General features: G+C 32.1%; 1 protein-coding gene across 2 annotated transcripts in view; it reads right to left on the bottom strand.

Moving 5' to 3' along the window:
• The window catches only part of LOC143068807 (uncharacterized), a 36,503-nt gene extending 14,172 nt beyond the window's left edge, over nucleotides 1-22,331 (bottom strand). For both annotated transcript variants that reach the window (XM_076243112.1, XM_076243113.1), the window contains exons 1-11: nucleotides 21,975-22,331; nucleotides 11,631-11,702; nucleotides 10,530-10,696; nucleotides 9,694-9,728; nucleotides 8,941-8,975; nucleotides 8,336-8,483; nucleotides 6,020-6,118; nucleotides 5,180-5,293; nucleotides 2,901-3,002; nucleotides 1,832-1,915; nucleotides 1,002-1,181 (exon numbers count right to left, since the gene is read on the bottom strand). In XM_076243112.1, the coding sequence (XP_076099227.1) occupies nucleotides 1,002-1,181; nucleotides 1,832-1,915; nucleotides 2,901-3,002; nucleotides 5,180-5,293; nucleotides 6,020-6,118; nucleotides 8,336-8,483; nucleotides 8,941-8,975; nucleotides 9,694-9,728; nucleotides 10,530-10,696; nucleotides 11,631-11,702; nucleotides 21,975-22,070 (1,132 nt within the window). In that variant the 5' untranslated portion in view covers nucleotides 22,071-22,331. The remainder of the gene's footprint in view (nucleotides 1-1,001; nucleotides 1,182-1,831; nucleotides 1,916-2,900; nucleotides 3,003-5,179; nucleotides 5,294-6,019; nucleotides 6,119-8,335; nucleotides 8,484-8,940; nucleotides 8,976-9,693; nucleotides 9,729-10,529; nucleotides 10,697-11,630; nucleotides 11,703-21,974) is intronic.
• Between the last annotated feature and the right edge of the window lie 793 nt (nucleotides 22,332-23,124).

A 23,124-nucleotide genomic window follows, 5' to 3' on the forward strand; every position in this document is an offset into this window, starting at 1 on the left:
GGACAGACGGACAGAGGAATGGACGAACAAACGAGCGAACAGAACCACAGACCAGAAAGCATAATGCACATAAATGGGGCATAACAAGAATGTGTCCATACTACACAGATGCCCCTATCGCTTTCTATGTTCAGTGGACCGTGAAATTGAAGTCAAAACTTTAATGTGGCATTAAAATTAGAAAGATAATATTGTAGGGAACATGTGTACTATTTTCAAGTTGATAGAACTTCAACTTCATCAACAAGAGTGCACACACTGAAATGTCTCGCCTTCTTTACTATTCATTGATATTATGTTGATAGTCCTAAATATAAAGCTTTATTACAACTGTCACATAAAACTTAACATTAACCAAGACAACTAAACATTGACCAATGAACCATGAAAATGAGGTCAAGGTCAGATGAACAATGCCAGGCATACATGTACAGCTAACAATTCTTTCATACAACAAATATAGTTGACCTTTAGTTTATAGTTTATCGGGTTCAACATAAGTATCCCTGACTGCAAAAAAAGAAACAAAACATTTTCATCTTTAATGGATTATTTTAATTTTTTTATCTATATACTGTAAACCAAATTATTTTCCCTGATACTTTATTTCTTGTTTATCCCTTACTTGACCATTTCAAGGCCATTTAATTCACAATTTTCAAATTTGCCTGATGTAGTAAAATGAGGAAAGATCCAAGTTTTACATATTTGAGATGATTTATACTTGTGCAATTTTTCTACTCACCAAAGATGCAAAAATAAATTGCTTATAAAAATAAGTTGATTCATAGTAATTTTACTGAAAATTCATTTGACAGCATCTATACTATTTTTTCTTATTCATCTCCATTTCTGTTTTTTTACATTTGCAAGATGTCTGTTTATTTTACAAAGTTTTTTTTATACACATTATCTAGTATTTTTTAGGATTAGTTCAATGGTCTATCTTAGTATTCTAGATAGCTGTCTTTGTATATTTGCCCAGTTGTTGTTGAAATTACCATAACTCCCCCTTTTTTTTGCTGCAGATCTAGCTGGTCTCCCTCGTCTGCCAGTTGGTTCATCGTCAGAGTCATCTCTCCTTCTTGCTTGTCTCCCCTTTTTCTTCTTGGGTGGTGTTTCCTCCTCAAAGTCATCCTCATCACTTGATGGCTCTCTTGCTTTTTTCCTTGGACTTGGTCCTACAAAAAAATAATTTATCTCTTTTCCCTTTCTTTTAACTTATTATGTCATTATAGTAATCTTATAAACAAGCAACTGGCTATCCCACTTTATGTCTTTTCTGTAAATAGGTTTTCAATTTTCCCTTCTAATCAGCACATTTCCTGTTTGGACATTATCTATCTGGTAGTTTGCTGCAGTTCTTATGACTGCATCTTCTCAGATAGCCTTTTTTCAATGTTCACACTTTTAATTTCATACAATTCTTCATTTATTAACTTTAGGATGCATTCAAGCAGATAATGTCTAGAAACCTGATTTCCTGGGACTGCCAAAGTCGTCATATGAACCAAATTTTTTTTTTACTTTTTTAAATCTTAAGTTTGCTGTTTATCTTAACCAAAAATTCAGGAAAACTGACACTGTGGATTCATTTATTTTCGTGGATACCAACTTTCTTGGTTTGAGAAAAACTTGCAAATTTGTGGATATTTAATTTCTAGGTTTTGGCAAAGTCTGCATTTATTCCTTTAGAAAACGTGTTATTCGTTGAACATCTACATTTGTGGTTCTCTCGTACTCACGAAATCCACGAAAATTGGTATCCAACGAATATTAATGAATCCACAGTACTTGATAATAATAATAATGAGTAATTAGTTAGTCTTACCTTTTCCTCTCTTTTTCTGTGGCTTTTTTTCTTCTTCATAATCCTCATCATCAAAATCTTCATCAGAATCAACTTTCTTTTTTCCTTTAGGATAAAAAAAAAAACCCACTTGACGATATTAAAGTTTTCAGATATCAAGCAATTTTAAAAAGAATCAGGAACAACTTTTAAAAATCAAGTCAAAACTTAACAAAAATGACACAGATGACATGATTGGCATGCCTCCATTCACAATTCAAAGTATCAATTGCGGTCATAAAACTTTCGAGTCAGTTTTTTGTACTCAGACTCGAAAATCAACCAATCAAATTGCTGGATTTCATGTTTCGAGCATGATTTTTGTGCTCCGAGCAAAGTTTTATGCCTTCAAGGCCAGAACTTAAATCAGAATAGCACACACACATTACATTTTATCACTACGAAGCTGATGACCAAATATGAAGTCATTGCATTACTGTAGTATGCAGTACTGAAGAAATGTGTGATAAAGTTCATTCAAAATAATAAAAAAATCAAAGTATTGGCAAACTGTTTCTTGGGTGTCTGACAGATTCGAAAAGAGATCACAACTCATCAAGCTGCTATTCAAATAAAATGGAAATATTTGTTGGACTAACATATCTACATGGTGAATGTAGTGAAGCCCAACGATTTGGGGTATACTTATTATAATTAATCACTTTCTGGGAAAATAAAGGCACAGATACCATAGAATCCATGCTTATGTGACTTTCCATCATAAAATTGTGCTCCATTGCCCTTTAACTTTTTTTGAGATCATTTGCTTTAAAAAAAAAAATTAAATACAAGAATGTGTCCATAGTACACAGATGTCCCACTCACACTATCATTTTCTATGTTCAATGGACCGAAAAATTGGGATAAAAACCTTATTTGGCATTAAAATTAAAAAGATCATATCATAGGGAACATGTGTACTAAGTTTGAAGTTATTCGGACTTCAACTTCATCAAAAACTACCTTGAGCGGGACAGACAAACGAAGGGACGCACAGACCAGAAAACATAATGCCTCTCTACTATTGTAGGTGGGGCATAAAAAAATATACCTCTCTTTGATGATTTCTTCTTTTCTTCATATTCTTCATCATCTAAATCCTCCATATCTTCATCAGACTCTGCATATTTCTTCTTGGCCTTTGCAGGAGGTGCTAAAAAAATATACTTCAATAATAATTTCTTGATTACCAATAAAACTGAAATAACTACAATACTTACAACCTAGTTGGATTCCAGTATTATACACGTCTCTACCGGAAGATCACCATTTTCTATATGTTTGGTTGTAAAATAAAACAGATATACAGTACATTCCGGTTATTTGCATAGCCTATTTGTCAGACGAAATTATGCAATAAAGCGGAGTATGCTTATATCCGAAATGCCAAAATACGGAGTCAAATAACATCGATAGAGGAAATCCTGAAGAAAGATGAACGTCCATAATCCACTTACAACATATTGAATGATTATTTATTCTAATAAAAGTTATTTGTCTAGTGTTGTGCATTTTTATTTCATTGTTTATTCTTTCAATAAAGTTTATAAACACATTTAGTTTTAGTTTATTTATGTACCGACTTTTCCTTTACCTGAGATACGAAAATAAAATTGTTCTAAAAATAGATTTGTTTCTATATTAAACCCGGATGTACAAATTATATTTTTACGCTTTGATTAAAACAAACTGTTGAACAATGCTACACAGTTTATGATCTTTTGATACAATAAATGTGTAATGAACTGCCTTTAATGTGCAGTATTTACCGATTGCACAGTGATGTAACACTGTTACAATAACCTCGTTAGTTTCGTATACAGTATGCAAAGCAGTTTTAACAGGTAATGGGGCCCTGCACGGGTTATTTGCTGGACATGAATGTTGAAAGTGAGAAAATATAATAATTTTAAGTTAATGTTCTTTTCAAAAAATATTAAAAATGAAAGATTGATGTATGAAATTCTTCAACCATATATAAATGCCCTGTAATATTTAACATAATTGTAGATCACCCCATGCCAAATTACGAGATTGCACATTGGATAATGATCGATAATTAGCAGGCGTTATTGTTTTAAAAATAATCTATGAACTATGTTTGAAATGCAATCAATAATTAACACCTTTTGAGATAGAAGATCATAAAATGGTTGTGTTTTTACAACAATCAGCTGATTGACATCTTTATGACCTCGAGGCTTAAAATAGAATATGGGAAACTTTACCTGTGTACACATCGAGGCCTTTTTTATAATCATAAAAACACGAAAGAAACTGTTTTAAAACTTTATTTAAATAACACAGAAGTAAATGTGAAATAATATAAAAAATTATGATGCATTCAAGAAAAATATACTTACCAAATTGCTGTTTCCGGTCAAAAATCTCGTCAGTTTTAAATAAGCATATATAGCTGGCGATTATTTTCTATGCAATTAACCGAAATGCCACTTGAGGGGCTATGCATATAACCGTACAATTTAACATTAGATGAATGGAAAATGGTTCTGTGCAGGAGAAAAGTATGCAATTAACCGAATTATGCTATTAAGCGGTATGCAATTAAGTGGAATCGACTGTATTAAGTTTTAGTTAATTTGTTGCTTTCTGTTAAGAATTTGTTGCAATTTAGATGTAGCTAAGAGAAGTTCAGATGAAATTCCAAATTCCACAAAATGGCATGGTTGGATTTTATTTTTTTTTAGTGATGGAAAAAAAAGATTTCAGGTTGGTTGAGTAACTGGAACCAAACATATACTTTTGTTTGGCATCACAATCAATTTCAATTTATCAATTTTCGCTAACTGTTCTGAAAACAGGCCAATTCAGATGCATAGACATATAGGATCTTGTAACAATAGTATTGTTATTACAAATACCATATCTCACATGAAGTTTTAATTTGTCTTACCCTGTATGTCGCATTCCTGGGTCTTAATGTGGTTGAAATCCAGACAATCTCTTTTTTTTTGGTCGTCTATTAAGGGTGTAAATGTGACTGTTCCATTGGAAAAATTTGAACAAAATCCATTTCACTTTCTCAAATGTATATCATCAACGGGAGACACTTTTCATCTTGAAATTACAGACTTGATATTCAGGAGTTGGTTTCATAAAAGTACTTAAGACAAATAATAATCGTAAGTATACTGAATTATTCATGAATTACGATCAATCTTAGTTCTAAGTTATTTTGTGAAACCGACTCTAGGCCCTTACCCACACCTACTCCTTTGTCCCACAGATTGTAATTACATGTTATAATGTTTTTTTGCTGTGACGGATACACATATTATCTTATTTGTCTTTTCAAGACAGAAAATTCACCTCTCTTTTTTGATTTCTTCTTTTCTTCCACATAATCCTCATCGTCTAAATCATCATTGAAGTCTTCATCAGACTCTGTATATTTCTTCTTGACTTTTGTTGGAAACGGTAAAACTATAAAATTTTAAAATAATCCAATGTAAATATAATTTACATACAAGATGTACAGACTTGACCTTTGTTGAAATAAATAAATTGACCCCTAAAAAGGCAAACCTAAAGACAACAAAGTTTTTATTCTGAAAAAAGACAATTTTGCTTCAGCCATATCTATATATCATACAGTATTTTCTACTGGTATCCAACGTCTATGTGAGCAGGCTAATGCCGCTACAAGGCAGTACTCACACCCGCAAAGTGGAAAGGGATTAATATAAGTTGCAAAACTTCTTTCCCAATCCACTTTAAATAAATACGTTTAAACTAAACTAGCAAACAAACAGTAATATTCAAATACATAGTTCGTTTTGGTATCCTCCCCACGGATTATCAATTTCAATTAAACAACAGACAAAAGCAAAAAAAAAACCAAACTCATCAATAATACTATACAAAATTGTTTTATACTCACTATGGAACAGGAGAAACTCAACTAGCCTTGCTTTTCTTCCTGTTACTAAAGCTTTTATAAATGAATTGTATATTTCCTGACAATAAATCAGCAAATTGTACTTCACTGTTGATTTCATAAGTTATATAGTCCTGAAGATGCCACCCATGTCTATCAGAATAAACTCTTACCATGCGATAATTGATTTGTTGTTGTTGTCTTTATTATCGTTTAATTTCCTGACAATGTAGTTTTGTTGAATGTTGATTTTGATATTTAAGATTTATTACCCCTTTTCCTTGGTGGCTTCTTTTCCTGAACATAATCTTCTTCATCAAAGTCTTCATCAGATTCAGGTTGTTTCTTCTTAGCTTTAACTGGAGTGGGTGCTGTAAATAAAATGAAATCAACACTCAATGTCAACAATAAAATACAGAATATTTTTGCACCGAAACATTTTTTGATATGATCAATCCTAATGTAAATATGATCCTTTCACTTTCAGAAAAAAAAATTAAATCTGTAAAAAATTCTGTCCAATATATAGTTCAATAAACAGTCACAGGTCATAAGTGTTTCACAGCTTGAAAAATCAGCTATGTGTTAGCATAAAAAACACATTTAACAAGAGTTTTTAGTTTTGAAACATTTATTTGAATTATACTTATATAAAGAAATTAGTGTTTAAAGACAGAATATGGTCATTTGTTTGACACAAGTTCAATTTATACCAGAAAAAAAGAATTATTTATAACTCTTGTATGATCAATGTTAGCAAATATATTAAACCTATGATAAAACAAGAAACAAATTCAAGATAGTGACAACCCATATAAAGAAAATCACTAAATATGAGATCGATGCATAATTCACCATAGAAAATAACTAGAGGCTCTAAAGAGCCTGTGTCGCTCACCTTGGTCTATGTGAATATTAAACAAAGGACGCAGATGGATTCATGACAAAATTGTGTTTTGGTGATGGTGATGTGTTTGTACTGAACATTCTTGCTGCTTACAATTATCTCTATCTATACTACAGAACTTGGCCCAGTGTAAAATGTTAGTAAAAATTTACAAATTTTATGAAAATTGTTAAAATTTGACTATAAAGGACAATAACTCCTTAGGGGGTCAATTAACCATTTTGGTCATGTTGACTTACTTTTAGGTCTTACTTTGCTGTACATTATTGCTGATAACAGTTTATCTCTATCTATAATAACATTCAAGATAATAACACAAAATAACGACAAAATTTCCATAAAATTACCAATTCAGGGACAGCAACCTAACAACGGGTTGTCTGATTCATCTGAAAATTTCAGGGCAGATAGATCTGGACCTGATAAACAATCTAACTCTAGTCAGATTTGCTCTAAATGCTTTGGTATTTGAGTTATAAGCCAAAAACTGCATTTTACCCCTATGTTCTATTTTAAGCCGTGGCTGCCAGCTTGGTTGGATGGCCGGGTCACCAGACACATTTTTTAAACTAGATACCCCAAAGATGATTGTGGCCAAGTTTGGATTAATTTGGCCCAGTAGTTGCAGAGAAGAAGATTTTTGCAAAAGATTACAGATATACGAAAAATGGTTAAAAATTGACTATAAAGGGCAATAACTCCTAAAGGGGTCAACTGACCATTTCGGTCATGTTGACTTATTTGTAAATCTTACTTTGCTGAACATTATTGATGTTTACAGTTTATCTCTATCTATAATAATATTCAAGATAATAACCCAAAACAGCAAAATTTCCTTAAAATTACCAATTCAGGGGCAGCAACCCAACAAAGGGTTGTCCAATTCATCTGAAAATTTCAGGGCAGATAAGTTTTGACCTTATAAACAATTTTACCCCCATGTCAGATTTGGTCTAAATGCTTTTGTTTCAGAGATATAAACCAAAATCTACATTTTACCCCCATGTTCTATTTTTAGCCATGGCGGCTATCTTGGTTGGTTGGAACCAGACACATTTTTTAAACTAGATACCCCAATGATTATTGTGGCCAAGTTTGGTTAAATTTGACCCAGTAGTTTCAGAGAAGAAGATTTTTGTAAAAGTTAACAGATGACGCTGGATGACGACGGACACAAAGTGATGAGAAAAGCTCACTTGGCCCGAAGGCCAGGTGAGCTAAAAATAAGGAGATGAGGAATGGTTGCCAATGAGACAACATGCACTTGAAACTTGAATACCCCAGTATGTACAAACATAGGTTGCATATGGTGTAGCTATTTGGCTTCTTTTTTTAAATTTCAGTTAAAACAAGTGATTGAAATATTATAGGGACAAAAATCGTAACTGCACATGTCTTGAAAACAAGGTTTATCATGTTTATATTAATGATTAATGAGAAATAAAAGCCTATACAGTGACAAGTGAAAATAATGACAATGCTTATAAGTTTGAGCACTCTCATTAAAGGAGGTCAGTTTGGACTCATATCATATCTGGTCCCCTTTAAAAAAAGTTTTAAATTACAATAGGAAAAGCTCCTGTTTTACAGATGTTTAAGTTTGCTTTCTTCTGGAGGAAGACAATGTTTGACTGTTATGTGTCACTGTCCTGTTCGAAAGTCAAAAAGAAGATAATTTTACCTGCACGTTTTGGAGCTGCTTTGACAGGAGATTTACTAGGGGGAGATAATTTGGCTGACTCAATCAACCATCTAGGTAGTGTTCTTTTCTTGTCTATCGGTAATGCCATATCCTTTCCTCCAGGAGGTTTGACAATTTTCTCATCATTCTGTAAATATTTTTCGACACTCTTCAATTATTAGTTTACATATACATGTATATATAAACAACATTATAATAGTTATTTCAGGGATTTTATGACCTTTTTATATTCCATAAAATATCCATTCAATGACAACTATTTTTCATCAGAGTTTAGCAAAAGATGTGTTTGAAGTTTTTTTTATCCAAACAGGTAACTCATACATTTATTACCCCCATGCAAAACTTTTTTCTGTTATCCTGATAAAAAAGTTCCCTTTCTATGATAAGCATACAGCATGAGCAGAGACTAGCTGGCTTTTCATCAAGATATGGTGAATGCCCTTTAGGGGACTGTTTACTGTTACCTAACACATCTAAAAACACAACTCTGTGTATATCTAGTATTCAAAGTTTGATTCAATTGTTCTTTAAAGGAAATTGTTAGGAATTCATTTTTTTATTATCAGTTTACTTCTACTGACCTTTATATGTGGCTCTTTTTTCTTTGATTTGGGTTCTGAAAATATAAACATGGTATTAGAAAGTTACCTTTTTTTCTTCTTTTTGTTTTAAGCTAGGATCTGTTATCAATATTACAGACAATATTATTAAAGATAAACAGTAACTTTTATGAGAAGCAATCGATCAATTAAATTCATTAGTCATTACAAATATATGGACTTGGTGATAATCACAATTTTAAGAATCTGCAACATTTAAGTGTATGCAGATTTTCACAATGATAAATCTTGCATTTTGTCCTTACTACAAAAACTGTAATTATAATTATATGTAATAAATTCTGAGTGTACAGTACTTGATTTTTGTTAGCTCATCTTTATAATAAACAGAGTATGCACATATGCAGAAGTCGACGTGATAAATAACTTTTTACATGATTCTTATATCAACTTGTATAGTATGTCATATAATAATAAGGTAGCAGTGCCCCCTTGAAACTTTTGTACACGAAATTGGACCTACATCTCATAGACGGATATATCATTAACTCATAACTAGTTACTAAGGCAAGACACTTCTGGGAGTTTATTCTTATTTCAGTGTGCAATGCCATTGTCTGTCCTTCTTAGACAAAGGTTGTTTAATGTTTACCATGGAAATTATACTTTTTCTTGTACAATAAAGTAAGTAAGAATTTAGAAGTTATTAAAGAAAATCATGTGATGAGTTACAATTTGCATATAAGAAAATAATTTGTAAGTAAAGTTATATACCTTCTGATTCCTCTTTCTTTTTTTCTTTAGTTTCACTGAAAAAAAAAATCACAATAGTTCTAGTTTAAATTTATTTTATATTTTGTTGACTGATATCCCTTTCCTAAATAAATACAGAATGTGTCAATGGACACAGTTGATGTTCCAGCTGGCATATAACGTTATAAATGGGCATCAATCAAGAACGGTGAAAATGACAGTACTCAAATTCAAACATGATCTGTATTTTGTGATAATAAGCATTGTGTTTTAAGTTTTATTACATATATATGGTTGAGCCAAACTGAAGTTAAAGAACAGAAAAGAATTTTTGGACCTAATTAAGGATGTACGTATGAAAGGAAGTACAAGGGTAATGCTTAATGCATCTTCTAGTGCAGCAAATGCATAAAAAAAATATTTTGAAAAGAAAGTCTGAAAATAATTAAAAAATAAAATCCATTAACCATGTTAACAATGAGTTTCTTTTTTATTCTATTTTGATTCCTTAGAAACTATTTACCCTTGTTTTTAAAATTTCCAATAGGGAACATACTTTTTATAATTGTGTAAATAAACCAATTTTTCTTTTTACATGATTCTTATATCAACTTGTATAGTATGTCATATAATAATAAGGTAGCAGTGCCCCCTTGAAACTTTTGTTCACGAAATCGGACCTACATCTCATAGACAGATATATGATTAAGTCATAACTAAGTTCGAAAAATTGGTTTATTTATACAACTATTTACCATCAGTTCAAATGTTCCAACTGGATAAATACAGTGTATAAGAATAAATGAGTCACTTCACAGGATTAGAGACTACAAATCTATTTTGATATATTAACAAACCTTTTTTCTGATCCATTGACAAGGCTGTATTCCACTTTGTAGAACAACTTATCTGGCAACAATCCAAAAATATCTCCATCTTTAAGTTCTATCCTAACATCTTTAGTTAATGATGATGGTAACTCATCATCTTCATCCTTCTTGTAAAAACAAGGATTACCATGTGTCTAGACAAAAATATAAGGAATATGTCAAGGTCACAAAGTTTGTGTCCAACAATCTCTAAAGCCTGTTTATAGCAAAAATTAGTATTTGTAACAAAAGAGTGCAAACACTTTTACTGCATCTTTAATATTCTCTGTCATTCACCTTTTGGAGAGTAACACTAGTTTGTTTAAAAAAAAATGAGGGGGTAGGAGGGGTCCTGATCCCCATATCCTGGGTTTAAAAAAATGAAATACCGAGGTCCTGAATTTAAATAAAATTAAATAGCGACATCCCGAAGTTTGAATTAAAAATTCCCCCATCCCAAAAGGGTCAATCCAGAAATCCTGAGCTTAAAAAACTCTACCCCAGAATCCTGATAAAGGTCCTATCCCCCCTCAACAATGTTGAGAGGTAGACATCAAATAATTATGTAATGCTTTTGATATTTGTTTATTATGTTACAGAGCTATTTGAACAGAACCAGTTCAGTGAGGAATATTATACAGATATGTTAATCAATTCATAATTTAGTTGAGGTTATATATACTATGCTATATATATATTCATTTATTTTTGTTGGTATCAATTTCTGTAAATTGAAAGAAACTGCATTTTTCAGGATGTTTGATTTTGTGGCTTTTCAAAATTCTGTGTACAAACATAACATGCCTATAGACATTTTGTTCTTCATTCAACATTTAAATTCCTGGTTCACCTTAATTCCAAGTTTATATACAAAATCTATGAAAAGCGGTATCCCAGGAATATTTATAAATCTTTAGAATCAGCCAATTTTTCTAATTAGTTGCAGATGATTTTCAGGTCAATTGTTTGGTGTGTACTGTCCAACTAAACCTCATCACTAAATTCTATAATTTCATCAGATACTGTCAGAGAATATAAGTTCCTAATTTTTCGATAACTCAAGGTTATAGATATGTCATCCATACTCACAGGTGTTAGATATAACTTATTATCTTCTACATCTAAAATTCCATGATTTCTTGATACTCTTTTATCAGATACCTGCAAAATACAAAATATTCATACACACTACATACAGTGTTCATTACAGTTGTAGTTAAACAGTTGTCACTCACAAAAGCTCCGATATAATTAGTATGCAAAGTTAAAACAAGACCAATACTAGATCTGGACTACTGTCACTGCATTAATCAAGTACGGTAATATAACCATTTGCATGTTACCATCAAAATGGCAAGACATGCCTGCTAAATATGAAACTATTCTATTGAGAAATCTAAAACCTAAGGCAGCAACCATTTGATTTTCTGGGGGGGCTATGTTTTTTTTTGGAAAAAAAAGTTTGTTTCCAGTTTTTGGAGAAAAAAAATAATTTGTTTTTGATTCTGAGAAAAAAAAATTTGTCCAGAAAAAAAAAACCATAGCCCCCCCCCCCCCCCAGAAAATCAAATGGTTGCTGCCTAACAAAGCAATTTATGAAAAACAAATATGATAGACATGGACCCGTTACAACCACCATGAACATTAAACTACAGGCTCTTAAATTGGGACAGGCACTTAAAGAATGTTGGCATGGGTTGTAGTAGGGGAGCAATTTTATACAAAAGATATATACATTGTACTAAAACATCACTGATCCTTCTCTTTCAGTAAAGCCTTGAAAACTCTGAAGAAATGTTTCTTCAAACAATGAGTGTTGTAAGATTTCAAACATAGAAAGTAGCTGCATGGGAGATGTAAAATTGCTCCCTCACTACAACCCATGTCAACATTCTTCAAGTGTTGAATTTAAAATAGCAATACTTTTAACATGAAAAGTGAAACAAAATATTCAGTCAATGAACCATGACTGAAGGTACAGGGCAAAAAAATTCCATGGAAATGAGATGTGCAAATGTTATTATATATGCATACCAAATATCATTGATCTACAACTAGCAATTCCCTATAAACTAACCTAATCACAAACTAATGCATTGATGACGACACTGGAAACATCATATCTATGTCTTGCCTTGGGATTTGTGACAAGATTAGACAAAATGATCTCCCTTTGTCATTCTTTTAAAGGAAATTTCAATCTCTTGTTTAATATATGTTTCTGTGTACATGTACATAATCTACCACTTATATTTTTGTCCATCTGGTCCTACTAAAAAGCACCCAGGAGCGCCAGAGAGAAAAAAATAATAATATTTTAATAATACAATAAGTGTTTTCCTGAATAAAAAAAAAATATAAATCATTGCTTGTTTTGTCAAAAGTGTATAGATAGTGTTGTTACATTTTAGATTTCAAAATTGTATATAAGTAAGCCATAAATATGAACAAGAGGAAAAAGAAGAATCATGAACGATATTGTCCTCAATCAAAACGTATATTTCGTTATTAAAAAAAAATCAGTGCCCGAGGTCTAATATTCGCAACTGCATGGTGAACTCTTCAAAGTTTTGTATATTATTAAATACTTGTTGACATTTAAAGATCGTGGAAGGGTTTCAACATGCCTGTCACTAAGAAAAGTTAGCCTCACTGATTTAGCAAATATGATATTCTGGCCTTGTGGAATATGCCGTAAAAATTGAAAAATTTATTATAATTTTTTTTATAAAACCAAAACTGTTTAAAACCGAGGTGACATGCTTATCGGTGATTCAATGATATTTGTTTTATACCAAACACCAGCTTTTAACATGCATAGTATAATTGTTTTATTTGCTGATGCTGATATACATGTGTGTGTCACTTTTATCGTTCTAAAATAATGTTTAACTCTTTTAATTTTATAAAATTAATATTTATCTGTGAAATTTAAGTTGGTTTGGCATTGTTTATTTTGATATCGTTTTTGAAAAACATGTCTTTTTAGCATTATACTAGAACACACCCGTGATATCACGGGTCCGTGACTGAATTAAAGTATATAACTATGCGCAAGCCTAATTTTAGTATTAGTATTGTCATCTGACAAAGTCATGCCGATTATAAGATATACAGTTTTTCTCTGCTTTCAAGTCTTTCTGTTTGAACCCGTCGAACTGAAACAATAATATTAATTATTTGGAAAACAAAAGGTCCTGGAATGGAGTATTTTTTAATCAACAGCATTGTCCTATATAAGTTATAATTAAAGTTGAATTCTTTGCTTCGCTGTTTTACGTCATGCCCACTAACAAATTGAAAACTGTACCTATACGCCTTATTTTTAGTCCAGATTTTTAGTATTCGTATTGTTATCTTAGAAAGTCTTACTGATTAAAATACTACAATAGGTAACAATTTGACAATTTAGTAGTGTCAACCCTGTGGTTATGACTCGTGTATATAGCATATTAATCCTGAATACAACGTTTGGTGGTGCGCCTGTCAGATGCGGAACGTACAGATAAGGTAATAGCTAACAGGTGAATATAATATTGGTATCTGTAGCGGACTCGACCCGGAACTTCTTAATTATTGGCAATATTAATTACGTGGAAAACAAAAGGGCCTGGAGTGGTGTAATTTTTAATCTACACCTTTGTACCAAGGGTCCGGAAACGGTCATATATGCCAGACATGACCGATTCGGAAACTCAAAAGTCCTAAATCATTTATTGGGATTTAGGTCAAATTTTATTTTTCAACAGAAATAATTTCGGTCATTTCGTTGAGATCGAGTTTCAAAATCGCCATATTGAACATGTTTTTGTTTTCTTATCGATTTTATGTAATTAAACTGCCACTCCAGTAAAGTGTTATAATCCTGAGGGCCCTCCTAATAACTATATTAATGCCTCGGGGAGCTATTGGCTAATGATCGCTAATCTCTTTACCTGTGTTTTTAATTCACACCGGACTATTAATCACAAGCTCCAAATTATAAAGAAATTAAAATTATACCAACTGTCTTCATTATTTAATTACTTTTCAGCTAAGACAATTATCAATTATGATTAAAATTTAATTAAAACTTGATTTAATTTACGTAGAAAAAAGATTTTTTTCACTATTAACACACGTGCTTTGTTTACTATGTAATACGCATGCCTGAAATTCTCTTCCGCAGATTTGACACTAAATCGTAAATTTAAAATTGCTTCATGCTAAATAAAGCAAGTGTAACTATTTTCATTAATATTCTTACGTTATTAAAGGTAAAACATCAAAAAGCGGATGTTTTCCTGTGAATTTGATCAACAAAACTAATCCCGGAAATGAGTCCGGAATTGTTCGTTTTAGTATTATCGTAGTACATCCGGTTTTAATTTCGACTTCAGAATCGAAAGAAACGTAAGCGATGACTGAGAAAATTATCATTTTGAGTCATTAAAATCATTTTATTTTTAAACTGTTGCCTTCCCTTAATTGCTCTTGATCGATTTTAGGAAAATGGTAGGATAAATCATGAAGTAAATGCGATGCAACAGTGAAACAAGTTCGTTGATGCTACGAGTATGAGCACAAGCATGCAGTAATGAGATTTTGACAATGTTTTTGAAAAGGGGCACCAACTTTTAAGTTATATGAAAATGACCGAAATTAGGTGAAAAAATTTCCGGATCCTTGCTTTGTACTATATTAGTTATATATAAAGTTGAATTCTGTGATTCGTCGTTTTTACGTGATGACGGCTGACAAATTGGACCTCGTAATTTTAGTATTATAGAAGCTGTGATCCATTATTATCTGTCTTTCGAAATAGTATTCATATATTATTGTTTAACTTGAAACATTCATACTTGTTTTTGACATTTTGTGCTTTATTACAAATGTCTATTATCTGAATTTGCAAAATACTTGTCTAAAATTAAAAAAAATCAAAGCGCTGTAAGCGTTGAGGGCAGTTAACCAAAAACCAAGGCAAACGTATTTATGAAAACTAAATGGCAATGTTGCTTCAACATTAAACATTCATATGTAGTACATTTATGTTTATCTTATGAATTAATTATAAGGCAAATAATTTATATGTTATCAAGGTTTCAAAAGCAATGCATCTATCAATGTATATCAAGTTTTTATGTTAAGTCTGCAGTGGTACAAGTTCACAATGATTGCAGTTGTTCTACTTGGTAGTTAACATTGGTTTTAGTTGACTGCTAGTAGTACAAGTTGACTTAGTACGAACATGAAATAGTATGAATGGACTGGTTTCCCAGGAAAGAAAACTGAGTTTGTGTTCTATTGCATATATTGTACAAAAGTTATGAGACACAAATCAGACAAATGTTCACTACTACCTGGATCAAAGGTGAGATCTGTCTGACCTGCTCATAGTAAATGTGAATCATTTGTTATTTTGTCCCATGCATGAATATATATGGTTTAGGGGTGGGGATCTCATCAGTTTCCAGGTTTCAAACAGGAGGGGGTAGGGTATGTGACCCCTATACATGCTATATTTCATTTGAATTGTTATATTTCCCATACATGAATATATATGGTTAAGGGGTGGGGATCTCAATGGTTTTCAAATTCTCAAACAGGAGGGGTTGGGGTGACCCAAGGGACTCCCCCCTTTATTTCATCTGATTTGTTATATAGTCCCATCCATGAATATATATGGTTTAGGGGTTGGAATCTAGACCGTTTTTTAAATTCAAAAACAGGAGGGGTGGAGTGACCCCCAGCCACTCTCCCTATATTTCATTTGATTTTTCATATTGTCACAAACATGAATATATATGGTTAAGGGGTGGGGATCACGACCGTTTCCAAGTTCTCAAACAGGAGGGGTGAGTGACTCCGGGGACTCCCCCTATATCTTATTTGATTTATCATGTTGTCCTATACTTGAATATATGGTTTAGGGGTGGGAATCTCGACTGTTTCCAAGTTATCAAGCAGGAGGGAATAGCATTGGCAGATCCAGGGGGGCTTGAAACCCCCTTTTTTGGGGCTGATCAATGCATTTGAATGGGGACATATAGTTGGAACCCCCCTTTTTAAAGTGGCTGGCTCCACCCCTTGGTAGAGTGGCCTAAAGGACGCCACCTATATATCATATGATTTGCTTACATTCAGGTATTATATAATATAGTTACATTATTTGTGAAAATAAAGTAAGAAACTTCAAGCTACTTTAATTGACCCTTCAAAATTGAGAAAAAAATAACCCTTCAAAATTGAAGTAATATGTTTACACTTTAAAAGCATGATCTCACATGCATTATCATCATTTATCACTGATGAAGAAAATTTATACTGTGACCATGATTCCATGAACATATATATTGTTAATAGATATACTGTTCCCAGCTGTCAAATTGTATTGGATTTTGACATTAAAATTTGTCAAAAAGTAATTTTGAGTGTCTGTATAAAATATATTCTGCTTTCTGTTTCTTTACATATATCTTTTGGTTTTTAATTCTATTGTTTAATATTCATTTACCGTGCATAGATGTATTTCGTCTCCTGTCTGGATATTTTTTATAATTGATCGCCAAAACCCGGAATTACCCTTATCCACTTCCAGAATCGGATCCAATATTGTAAAATTTTGTCTTCACGGCAGCCATTATCTTCGTGTTTACAATGTTGTTTTTGTCAATCAGATACAATTTTACTTGAATTACACATTATTTGTCAGCGATTTTCTGTATAATGCTAGCGGTTGAACAAAATGAACATCGCTGTCATGAATTATAATGTTGAAAATAAGTTTTTAGATCGTTTATTTGGAGACTTTGATGAAAAGGTTTGCAAAGTTATTTCTTATTTTCTTTCAAGTGGAAGGTTACTCCGTCTGGCATAGCTAGAAACCAAGTCGAATTTTCGCGTGCAAAAGAGGAAGTGCGTGGACCTCGAACCACCGCTAATTTGCACCCCTGTCTCCAAATTGAAAAGATACAAAAAAATTGTCTTCTATTTTGAAATTGCCACCAACAGCATGAACAGTTGAACTTATTATATAATAGATACTGACGTAGTTGTACTACGTATTGATGACAAGCAATATTCCTGCGACTTTTGCCATTTGGGACATCTAAACTACTTGTCCTAAGAGATTTTCAGCCATTAAATATTTCATACAATTGTTTTTTGACATCTTAGCCAAAAGCACAGGTTATAATAAACTACACAAGGATTCCTAATGAGCACTAGTTCCTATGTGTAACTTCAAAACTTTTGGATGATTCGATAATTATTTAAGGTTTTTCTTGTCATATTTTTTGCTAGATTTTTATCAAGTAAAAATGGATATGCAGGTGTTTAAAGGTATGGAATTATTGTTCTTTTAACCCCAAAAAAAAGGAAGATATGCAGTTTAAACACACAAAAAAAAAACCATTGCGTAGGTCGATAAAAAATCTCCAGTTATGAGACCAAAACTCCAGCTGAAAATTTCCAAATCTCCAGTTGTGGTTTGACCGGTACCTCGAATGACCGAATAACACTGTTATTATCCGAATAACACATGTAATGACCGAATAACACTTCAAATATCAATATTAACACATTTGAGTGACTTAGTATAAAAGTGACACCTAACATCCACGTATTCCAACATCAATCCGAATTACGATAGCAAAAAATCTTATTCGGGAGACTCTGTATACATACTATAAGTATTTTATTGTAATTATATTACAAAATATTGATCACATGATGCTAGTATTACTAGACTTGCAATTGCTTTACATCAATCCGACATTAATTTAATGTTTCGACGGTTTTTGTATTATATGCTAATGATAAATGTATAACATTTATGAAAGGTTTTAAGCATTTTAGGCCCGCCATCATCAGGGATTTACCTATATCAATTCATTTTAATTTTGTCGTTGTCAATAGATCTGCAATATTTTTATGATTTTTATAAGCTATTATTGGTTTGCGTGAAAATATTTCGTTGCAAACTGCATCCAGTTTTAATAGATCCCAATGTTTTCTAATGCATTGTTTTAATTTATGAATGCATGGATTAAATTTCGTTGCCAATACTAAAGGAATTTCCTTTGTGTTTTGTTTGGCCTTTTTTCTGATTAAATCCGATCTATTACAAGATAATGCCTCATTTATGTACTTTTCGATTTCAAGCTCCTTGTATCCTCTCTTTATTAAGTTCGATCTGAACTGTAATAAAATATTTTGTAAATCAACATCATTATTTGTTGTTCTAATGTATCTGATTACTTCGCCCTTGATAAACCCTGCAAACACATGTTTACTGTGACAGCTTTTACGATCTAGATAAAGGAAGGCATTTGTCGGTTTAAAGTGTGTTTTCACATCCAAAATATTTTCATTAGAAAATCTAGTTCCTTTGAAAATATTAACATCTAGAAATATTATTTCTTTAGATGAGAATTCTAGTGTGAATTTCAGGAACGGATGATGATTATTTGCTAACTCTAGCAAATCCTTTATTTCCTGCAAATCGCCGTGATATATTAATATAATATCATCACGATACCTTCCATAGAAAAATATATTTTTTCTATGTTCAAACTTAGAAAGAATTTCTTTCATAATTTTATACATGAGTATATCACAGATTTCCGGGCTAGGCTATTTTTTCTATGTTCAAACTTGGAAAGAATTTCTTTCATAATTTTATACATGAGTATATCACAGATTTCCGGGCTTGGCACTGCTCCTATCGCGGCTCCTATTGTTTGCTTATATAGCTGTCCATTAAAATCAAAAATATTGTTCTCTAAAATTGATCTGAGGAGATAGATTAAATCGTCCGTCGGTAGGCATTTGATTTTGCCAGCAGATTTATCAAACTGATCATACGAAATTCTAACTGCCGATAATAATTCATCAATCGGGCAATTAGTGTACATTGATACTACATCAAAACTACACAGCCAACAATCTGCATTAGGCTTAATTCTTTCCAACTTGTATATTAGATCTGACGTATCCTTTATATACGTGTGTTGTTCTTGTACCATAGGTACTAAAAAATAATCGATATAGCGTCCAATAAATTCTGTGACAGTACCAATCTGAGATATGATTGGCCGACATGGCGGCATTATGTTATCAATGTTAAACCCATATTTATTGATTTTTACTAATTCCGATTCATTTAATCGATGTATTTTAGGCAAGATATGCATATACCCAGGCCCATAATCAATTTGATTACCATTATTAAGGTAATTAAATGTGGAGTAATCTATAACACCTTTGGTGTACATGCCTTTGACATATGTATTGATATTACATCTTAGTGCTTTTAGGTCAAAGTTTTCCAATTTGGTGTAATGTTGTGTATTTAATTGGCGATCGCCTTCAAGAAGGTAATTGACCTTATCTAAAATAACAACATTGTTACTTTTATCGGCTTTCTTAATGATTAATGATTCATCATTTAACAGAGAAGAAATGCCGGACAATCTTTGTATAAAAGTGACACCTAACATCCACGTATTCCAACATCAGTCTGAATTCCGATAGTAAAAAATCTTATTCGGAAGACTCTGTATACATACTATTAGTACTTTATTGTAATTAAATTACAAAATATTGATCACATGATGCTAGTATTACTAGACTTTCAATTGCTTTTCATCAATCCGACATTAATATAATGTTTCGACGGTTTTTGTATTATATGCTAATGATAAATGTATAACATTTATGAAAGGGTTTAAGCATTGTAGGCCCGCCATCATCAGGGAATTACCTATATCAATTTATTTTAATTTTGTCATTGTCAATAGATCTGCAATATTTTTATGCTTTTTATAAGCTATTATTGGTTTGCGTGAAAATATTTCGTTGCAAACTGCATCCATTTTTAGTAGATCCCAATGTTTACTAATGCATTGTTTTAATTTATGAATGCATGGATTAAATTTCGTTGCCAATACTAAAGGAATTTCCTTTGTGTTTTGTTTGGCCTTTTTTCTGATTAAATCCGATCTATTACAAGATAATGCCTCATTTATGTACTTTTCGATTTTCAGCTCCTTGTATCCTCTCTTTATTAAGTTCGATCTGAACTGTAATAAAATATTTTGTAAATCAACATCATTATTTGTTGTTCTAATGTATCTGATTACTTCGCCCTTGATAAACCCTGCAAACACATGTTTACTGTGACAGCTTTTACGATCTAGATAAAGGAAGGCATTTGTCGGTTTAAAGTGTGTTTTCACATCCAAAATATTTTCATTAGAAAATCTAGTTCCTTTGAAAATATTAACATCTAGAAATATTATTTCTTTAGATGAGAATTCTAGTGTGAATTTCAGGAACGGATGATGATTATTTGCTAACTCTAGCAAATCCTTTATTTCCTGCAAATCGCCGTGATATATTAATATAATATCATCACGATACCTTCCATAGAAAAAAATATTTTTTCTATGTTCAAACTTAGAAAGAATTTCTTTCATAATTTTATACATGAGTATATCACAGATTTCCGGGCTTGGCACTGCTCCTATCGCGGCTCCTATTGTTTGCTTATATAGCTGTCCATTAAAATCAAAAATATTGTTCTCTAAAATTGATCTGAGGAGATAGATTAAATCATCCGTCGGTAGGCATTTGATTTTGCCAGCAGATTTATCAATCTGATCATACGAAATTCTAACTGCCGATAATAATTCATCAATCGGGCAATTAGTGTACATTGATACTACATCAAAACTACACAGCCAGCAATCTGCATTAGGCTTAATTCTTTCTAACTTGTATATTAGATCAGACGTATCCATCTTGGAAGTACACACCGATATCCATAAATTTATAATGATCAATATTAACTTACCTGCAACTTGTAAATCATTTTTAGGTTATAAAATACACTTCTATTATAATTTTATTCAATAATATATGTTTAAAAGTCACTCAAATGTGTTAATATTGATATTTGAAGTGTTATTCGGTCATTACATGTGTTATTCGGATAATAACAGTGTTATTCGGTCATTCTTGTTACCCGTGGTTTGACAACACTCTGTCACATGTATGTACAAAGGTTAGCATTTTTATTTTCTTTCCAATCAAAGTTCCGTCGGGCGTAGCTTGTAACCAAATCGAAAGTCTGATTGCAATAGTGGAAGGTCGCGGACCTCGGACCACCGCTAATTTAAACCCCTGCTTGTGGAGGTCAAGTAGTCTTTATTTGCAATCAAACCACATCTTCTTTTTTATATTGAATGATGATTTCTTTAAAGTATTTTATCACAATTAACAACTTTTTTTTTTAGTTTTGTCTGCTTAGTTAAACATTGCACTTTCATCTAATAATTGAGAAACTTAAACTATATTTTTTTTAATATGCAAAGGGAGATAATTTGTTAACCGATTATATATTATTTAGCTCAAACTGCAAATATAGAATCACTTTCAGACTTGTATTACCTTCAAGAAAGAGCCACGTCCAATTTTTATAGTTTTTTCTTCAGGGAGATCTATAGTCTCGCCATCATCCAAAGATACAAGGGTAATTATAGACATAGTGGCATAATTTTTGGAGCCAGTGGGTGAAAGTAAAACGTTGCTTGACGACTTTTCTGCGCTGCAAATGATCGTGTAGCTGTTTCTTCACTTCCTGTCAAGGTTGAATTTGCAAAAATACGGATGCATTAAACTAATGCAGAACAAACAAAGTAATGCATTAATTGCATTGGTGTCAGTTTGCACAGTATAATAATTGTAAGTTTTTAATCAGCGTGGGTAACCTGTCTTCTAGCGTGTAGTAAATGTAACTCCAACCCAAGAGAGCTTTGATAATGATATGTCTAACAACCAAAAACTAAACAAGAACTGACATACAACTGTAATTCAAATGCAGCAATTAATGATGTATATATCTTTAGTTCACTGGCATAGAGGCCGTTGGGGGACAAATCGGGGAGTCCCCCTGATTTTTTTTGGGCATTTTCAAAATATTAAATCAGAAGAAAAAAGATTTTTTTTTTGTATAAAATAATTTATATTATTTTTTTTCAGATTCTATTTGGGTTTCAGTTTAATTACTATCAAATATTGGAATAACTATAAATTGTTCAGGAAGTTATTCAAAATACTTGTCATGGAAAAGGGCTTGGTTTAAAATTGATAAAAAAATGTCTCAGTGGCGGATCCAGAACTTTTCCTAAGGGGGGCCCGCTGACTGACCTAAGGGGGGGGGGGGGGGGGGGGCGCTCCAGTCATGCTTCAATGATTCCATATGTAATCAAACAATTTTTTCCCACGAAAGGGGGGGGGGAGCACCCAGGGCCCCCCATGGATCTGCCTATGAGTCTCTTTAGATATGTTTGAAAAATTATTTGATACTTTAGTTGTTTCAATAACTCTTTATGGAAGTGAAGTTTGGGGTGTAAACCAAGTGTTCAAAGATTCAGATCCATTTGAACATTTAGATATTAAATTTATTAAAGAAATTTTAAGGGTACAGTGCAAAACAACAAAGAGGGAGGGTAGGAAGTCCTGATCCCGAAATCCCGGGCTTAAAAACACAAAATCCTGAGGTCCCGAATTAAAAAAAATTAAATCCAGACATCCCAAA

The sequence above is a fragment of the Mytilus galloprovincialis genome, chromosome 3 (genome assembly GCF_965363235.1).
Source record: "Mytilus galloprovincialis chromosome 3, xbMytGall1.hap1.1, whole genome shotgun sequence".
Classification (NCBI taxonomy): domain Eukaryota; kingdom Metazoa; phylum Mollusca; class Bivalvia; order Mytilida; family Mytilidae; genus Mytilus; species Mytilus galloprovincialis.